We start from the raw sequence: 8,039 nt of genomic DNA on the forward strand, positions 1-8,039 counted from the left end.
TAATAATAAAAAATATATTAAAAGCTGTCCCCTGATCATGAGATAGATCTCTATATATCACCCCTCCCCATAAAGAATGGAAATAAACAAATAATTATTCCTAGACTTAAAAAACACATGGCTAAAATGTCAGTGTAAAAGGAATCGATCTTCATGGAAATACAATAAGAAATTACAAAAATCATAAACCCAATCAGAGTTTGGAACTTGGAACCTATATATATATATATAAGAGCCACCGCAGTTTTATACGTTGTCAAAACAAAGATAATCACAGATTTAGACATATAAAGATGTTTGGAGAAACTGGTTCTGCGTCTGACTACGCTCTTTTAGAGTCAATCACACAACATCTTCTATCCAATGATATCGACAATACTAGTGCTACGTCGTCGTCAGCAAATGTTTACGACAATAACTATAACAACATTAATAACAAGCCACTGTTTTGTCGGTCTTCAAGCTTTAGCAGCCTGTTTTTAACGGAGAGCTGGGGTGACTTACCGTTAAAGGTCGACAACAACGAGGATATGGTCGTTTACAGCGCCTTACGAGACGCTGTAAACGTTGGATGGGTTCCGTTATGTCAGTCTAATGACATAACGGCAACAACATCGATGACGATGATGACAACAGCAACAGCAACAAATAACGAGGTGGATGTTGTTGACTTGGAGACTACTCATCAACACGCGGTGGGGGAGGCGCGTGAAGTGCACGCGCAGAGGAGCGGCACTAATTTTCGAGGGGTGAGGAGGAGGCCGTGGGGAAAGTACGCGGCGGAGATAAGGGACCCAAAGAAGAACGGCGCGAGGGTGTGGCTGGGGACGTACGAGGCGGCCGAGGACGCGGCTTTGGCTTATGATAAAGCCGCTTTCAAAATGCGTGGCTCAAAAGCCAAGCTCAATTTTCCTCACCTTATTGGGTCGTCATCATCATCAGAGTGTGATCAGCCGGTTAGAGTTGGTGTTAAGCGTGGCTCGGCTGAGCTGTCGACCCTGACTCTGAAGCCTGAGCTGAAAAAGAACAAGTTTGTTGGCTCTTCGGCGGCTCATGAAGCTGGTTCTAACGTGGAGACATTGTTGGATGTGTTTGAACTTCGAAGTGCAATGGCTAAAACTTGGCCTCATGTTATTGGCTAAGGAATTGTATTTTTTTTATTTTATTCCCTGCTTCTTCTTCTTCTTCTTTTTTTTCTGTCCTGATTTGAAATTATAGGAGGATTAATTAAGAAAAGTGTTAAAAACTTTGGGACTTGTTTAGTGATTGCCCTTTAGGGCACAGATTAATGAATACTAAATAATCAATTATGGAGTATGGACTAGAATACCTTTTTTTTTTTAATAAAAATATACTTCTTAGATGTCGGTTTGTTTTAGAGGCATAAATTTGAAGTGGTATAAATATTATATACACGCTTTGAATTTATTCAAAAGTTTAGGAAAATCATTTAACAAAATATTAAATAGGTCATAACTTTTTCTCTCTTTTTTTTTGGTTAAAAAATGCACCGTATTATGTCCCAAAATAAAAGCCACATCAACATGGATTCTACAAATTAGAAGTTGGCAATTCAGTTCAATACACTAAAAGATACATCATTTAAAGTTTTGTCCTTCCAAAAATACATCATTTAAAGCGGTTGGCAATTTAAAAAATTATTTCAAGAACTTGCAAATTCTGTTTGGCATTGTATTATTTGGTTTTTTTTGCTAAAATTTTAGTAAAATATATATAGTTGTACCTATAAAAAAATAAAAAATTATTAAAAAATAAACTAAAAAAACAAAATTAAAAATTTTGATAGAAAATAGACTCACATAAAAAGGAATGACATGAAGAAAGGAGGACATTCACATATCATTCGAATCAATATCTTTTATCTTGTTTATTTAAAAGTAGTCTTAACCTTAACCTTTGGAGTAGTGTAGACAATTGTAATTGATTGATCGAGTGATGATTCTACCACTCAAACCATATTAATGCAAGTAAGTTTTTCATTGTCATGTGTGAAATTTATTTGCTTATCATTTTACAACATTATTAAATTACAAAATCCTCTTTATTGAGGTAATTTTTAACCATTAGAAACAAAAAGAAAATTGGTCAACAGTACCTGTAGGTCACTTGTAAACAAAAACCTCTTAATCATTGTGTAAGATCAATTAGTGGTACAGTAATTTCACTTAAGAGTTACAAAATTTTTATATTTCAAAATTAGCTATTCAGGCTAGTTTACTTTAGTTAGAGGATTGGTTAAGACATGCATGAAAATTGTTATGCTTTGATCGACAATAAGTTACAAAAACTAGTTATCTTCTCTTAAAAAATTCACTAATACATGGTTTTAAATTTTATTGTTGCATTTTACCTTAATACTAAGTATTTATGTTAAATAGTTTTTCGAAATAACAAAAGGATATCATGTGATATTTGAAAATTGGACACCCAAGATGACTACCCCAATTCTAATTTTCTAAATTAGATGTGGTAATCTTAGCAATAAAAAATTGTCTACTTTAAAAAATAAAATAAAATAAAAAGGTGGATGAGGATTATAGGTATTAGTGAAGACACTATAGAAAATTAAAAAATAAAATTGGGTGAAACGCGCTACTATAAGAAATTAAAGAAGTAAGAAAAAAAAAATTAAATAGACATGTATTTTTGTGATATCTGAAAAGGAAATCAAAACATTTAAATTGAATTGAAAGAAGTAATCTTTACCCTTTTTTATTTTTCCTTTCTCTAGTAGTAAAACTGCTAATAAGGCATGAATGGTGACATTGAGCCAAGTTTTGACTAAAATTCCTATAAAAAAAAGTTTTGACTCATATCTTTTTAACTAAAACTGTAAATAAATCAAAATATTTATGAACAAGCTAAGTTAGTTTAAGAAAAAACTTATTATTTGTGTTTATTTATTTAGCAAATACAATAATAAACCAAGCTTAAGCTTATATTTAGGTATAATTATTAAACGATCCAAAATCAAATAAATTAATTAATATATTCATTAAGAAGCCCATGAACATGGCATTAAATTTAAGTTAAATTTTTGTGTTATGTATGTATGTGTATAAAATATACTTATAGACTTTATATTGGATTGTTTAAATTTATAATTAAATTAAATATCAAACTTCATTTTTAATTAGTTGATGATTAAATAGTTACTTTCATAGTAAAGGTTAATATAATTTCTAATAGTACAAGGTTAATGAATTTAATTTTAAGAGTTTATAAATGAATAGTAATATGTCTAACTAACTCAAATAATATAATATTAATCATAAATCATTACCATAATTCATAAATACTTAATAGGATAAAAAAAATTTAGTCATGATGTTGACTTAACACGAGGGAGAAAAAAAATCAAGTAGCTTATGAAAAATCTCTAACTTGTTCAACCAAAAAGATAAACAAAACCTAAATATGTAATTTAAATTTTTTACGAACTCAAACTCAACTAATATTCAAAACTAAGAAGGCAGAGCAAACCCAATCCTAATTTTTTAATACTTGTCTCTACTATGCTCAATTAACTCCCTAAAAATTAAGAAGGGGGTGCTCCATGTTGGATTTTTTTTTTTCCTGGGTAGATGATTGCTTGTAGTCCCATGACCATGTGAAAATGGTGGGGAACTAAAACAAAAAGACAGTCAAAGAACACTCCTGTATTCTTCCCTCTTAGCAAAGTTATGTGAACAGATAAAAAATATATATATTTAACATTATTCTTTACTATGGTCTTTCTGTAAATGTCTTCGTTTATAAACTCTCAAAGAATGCACAAGTCCACAAGTTAAAATTTAAGAATCATCAAAAATATAATAATCAATTGAAAGTACTCCACATTTTTGGGAGAGATACGTATGCCCTCCTTTATTCTTTCCCTTCAAAATAACAATTTCAATAAACTCACATGTTATTCTAAATTTCTACTTATAAAATGATATATTAACCATCAAATCACACATTGTCCCTCTTTTCAAAATATGGTACCAAAAGCAAGATAATAAATGGTCAAAAAAAGTTCGTTCGTGGATACAAATCGCACGAGGTCTTGACCTCGTGCCCCTCGTCCCTCTTTTCTTAAGCAAAAGTTAAAAAGTTCGCTCAGTTATAAAAGAAAATTAAGGAGTGTCCCAGAGAGAGAGAGAGAGAGAGAGAGGTGGGAATAATTGAGAAACACGGTGGCGTCTGATACTTATGAATAAGACTAGTCTCTGTCCATGAAACACATCCTTCAAATCAATTCAACTTTCAACCTCCTATATAGAATAACTCTCATTGCTTACTTCATCAATTACGTTAAACCCTAGTAGGTTAGCAAAAAAAAATTACATTAAACCCTAGTAAGCTTTGGTTTGTTATACCAAATATATAAACCAGAGATCGATATGTAGACGAAATATTCTTAGACATTTTCAGGAACATTGATGAAATGAGATTAAAAATCCATAAATAACCTTTTCTTTCTTTTTCATTTTTTTACAACTTATTTATAAATTAATAATTCTCATTTAACTAACCAAAGCATGATATATTTTGTCACTTTCATGGGGAGACAATAAATCCACACCTTTAGGAAAAAAGAAATTATAATAGTAAAGAGAATTTTAACTTTAAATAGAATATGAATTCTAAAGAGGAAGTAATTTCCACCACAACCTGCACCACAAAACCCATGTAATATCTTTGTAGTTGCTGACTGGATTATCATCTAAAGGAAGTTTGAACTCCTGACCAAGAATAAATCTACAACCAATATAATGTCTTCAACATGTCATTGTCTTAGAAAAATAAAATCAAACTATAAACATATGGTCAAATTTAAAAATTTTAACATATAAAAATTTGGCTTACGCTCCTCCATAATCTCCCAATGATGCTGGTAAATTAATATATTAAAAAAAAATTGTAACAATATGTAGGAACTTTGAATGAAGATTTATATATATATATATATATATATATATATATTACTAGACTAAATAAAGCATATATTTTTTATGTCCTAGATACTTGGGAACATATAACGTCAATTAAGTCTCAAGTCTTAAATTTGAAAAGGATAGAAACGTGTGGAGGTGATCACATATTCACATTCCTTTAGCAAAAAGGTAAAGTGATTAGAATTAATGTCAAAGGCAAGTACTCCTTGATCCACAAGGATTAAGCAAATGGAACAGGTTAAGCCAGAAGGTTTAGACTTCTCTTTTAAGGATTTTCAACCCTAATTTACACGTCTCTCTCTTTCTCTCTGTGGGAACATCTAAGTTAAAAGGATTTAGGATGGAAAACCCCATGACAGCATTTTATTTAAAGTATTAACCTAAAAAATATGGAACTTTTTTAAGGAAAAAAAAAATCATTTTCCATTTTTTCAGTTTCAGTTTATTTTTTTAATAATAGGAGTTGCAATGATAATTAGTCCACCATAGCATCATTCAAGATTATTTTATTTAATTTTTTTTAGCACGTTTTCACTATACAGATAATTATTCCTCATGTAGCATACGTCAAATATATATATATATATATATATATATATATATATATATAAAATATACACATAGTTGCTCCTTTGTGAAGTGTGCTTAATAATGCATATATTAAACAAGCAAACAAATAGTATGTATTAATTGTATTCCCAGCTAAAACGTGTGTTAAATGGACATCAGGAACGAAAGTTCGAGGCAAAATCAAATAAATAGCAACAATAACAACAGTAATGATTAAATGACGTGATATTTCTGTTTTACCCATATTATAATTATACATATTTAAATAAACAAGTGAACATATGAGATCAACCAGCATAGAAAATAAACAAATAGTATGTATTCCCATCTAAAGCATGTGATGAAAATGACAATCGAGAAGGAAGTTTCATGGCAATATCAAACAGATTTACTAGTAAAAATAACAATTAAAGGATCGATGTGCATTTATGCTTTATTGATGAACCACTTTAATATATTCCAACCCCCTCTACGTATTATATAAAATAAACCTTATGAAATCATACATTCAAAGCGTTATGATTGATGTCATAAGTCTTGTAACTTAACGATATCGTCAAGTTTCTTTTATAAGGAAAACAAGGTTGAAATCTCACTTAATTATTTATTATAACAATTGAATTATTAAAAAATAAAACGTTATACATATAGCATCTGTGTCAAACCAGCTTAAGTCTCCAAAACTGAAGCACAAAAAAAGAGTGAAAGTAGCTCGACGGCTGAAGCAAAAGGAGTAAGGAGAGAGTGAATTTCAACGTGGCATTGTAACCCTAGAAAATTGTTCGTGAAATAAATTGTACATTTCATCCAAAGTAAATAAATAAATTTTTATCTCACAATTTTGTCAGGAAAATGTTACAAATTGCCAATTGGCATCCAGTTAATGGAATTCAAACATTATTTAATTTGGGAACTTAATTCCCTCAAATTTTACTTAAAAATCTATGTATGTCTTTATAAAAGTAAGAATATCAAATTATATATAGTAGTATGAGATTTTGCTATAAATCCAGCATCCAATTTCAACAGCTGATTTAATGATATTTTTTAATAAGTTTGCCTTAGGAAAAAAAAAAAAAAAACAAATGCCACTTTACAATGACCATCAAATTTTCATATCCACCACTTAATCGCAAATTATACGTAGTAGTATTACGTTCCGTTTGTTTTGATGGAAAATTTTGTGTAAAGATAGTTTTTTATGTTTTCTAGTGTTTGGTAGTATAAAAAAAGATGAGTAAAAGGAAAACTATCTTTGGTCAACATAAAAAGTATGGCTTATTTTTAGATATTGTTTTCCATTAATTTTTTTTGAAAAACAACTATATCTCACAGCAAGCTAAATAAGGGAAATTAGGAGGTTGTTTTTCAACTCATTTAAAGTTGCTACCAAACATTAGAAAATGAGATAGTTTTATAAAAAATACTTCTTAGAAAATGACACGTTTTTTAAAAAACGTTATTGCTGAAACAAACAGAGATTTCGCTATGTTGCACATTCCTTGAAAAGGAAATAAAAAAATCTCTTCATTTTATATATCTTCCACCTAAAATCCTAGTATCCTCTTTCAACAGCTGATTTAATGATATTCTTTAAAAAGTTTGCCTTAAAAAAAAAAAAAAACAAATGCAACCTGACAATTGTTAAGGATTATATTGCAATAACCATCAAATTTTTCCCATCCAACACTTACAAAGACTTTTTTGACCCCCTAACAATAGGTTAAGGATTATATTTGAAAGATTAGAGATCATTTTCAAAAATGGGACAATGATTAGGGACCAAAATGGTTATTAAAATTTTTTAAGTTAGAATCAAAAAGGGATTCAACATTAAACCTAAACCTGACAAATGGCTATTGGCATGAGATTTTATTAAGAGTGATGCTAGCTAGCCAGAAATATTATAGACTATACTATATAATTAATTCTTACATATTAATATGTTACCAAATAAAAAAAAGTAATTCAAAATTTAAAAAAAAATAATAATTCTCCTTTTATATTTATTGTCAAGTTAATTTTTAAAAATTATGTAGTAAATTTTATAATATTTTCAACATTTTCCTTTTTATTAAACACAAGGAAATATTTTAACTTCTCATTGTACTGCTTCTAAAGTAAGCTGTTTACTACCGACATGCACGATAAACTCTTTTCTTTTTTATAAGTGTACTAGTATCCAATTTTTAATCTGCATAAGGAAGATCTGAAGCAAAGTTGGAATAAAAAGAAACAGCATGAAAGGTACCATGAATTCCACATGTTATTCTGATTAATTAAATATCCTCACTAGTTATATATATAAGAAAAATATATATTGAATCCAACAAGACTGAAAAATATACATTTTTATTTGTCTGACAAAATAAACCACCTGTTTATTAATTATTATTGCACGTAGGGAACAAAAAGCTATTATTGCACGTTTGAAGGTCCAAGCCCCACCTGGTCCCAACTCCCAACCCCTAAAAAAAGAAGGAAAAATAAAATAAGAGAGAGAATAAA

General features: G+C 29.4%; 1 protein-coding gene across 1 annotated transcript; it reads left to right on the plus strand.

Annotated features, from left to right (window-relative positions):
* The first annotated feature begins 243 nt into the window (after positions 1-243).
* On the plus strand, positions 244-1,320 carry LOC142617901 (ethylene-responsive transcription factor 13-like). Its single transcript, XM_075790875.1, has one exon. The coding sequence runs from the start codon at positions 294-296 to the stop codon at positions 1,140-1,142; it is 849 nt and encodes a 282-aa protein (XP_075646990.1). The 5' UTR covers positions 244-293; the 3' UTR covers positions 1,143-1,320.
* The last annotated feature ends 6,719 nt before the right edge of the window (positions 1,321-8,039 follow it).

The sequence above is a fragment of the Castanea sativa genome, chromosome 11 (genome assembly GCF_040712315.1).
Source record: "Castanea sativa cultivar Marrone di Chiusa Pesio chromosome 11, ASM4071231v1".
NCBI lineage: Eukaryota > Viridiplantae > Streptophyta > Magnoliopsida > Fagales > Fagaceae > Castanea > Castanea sativa.

Coding starts and splice junctions, on each gene's coding strand:
- LOC142617901 (XM_075790875.1), top strand. CDS start 294: ATGTTTGGAGAAACTGGTTCTGCGTCTGACTACGCTCTTTTAGAGTCA.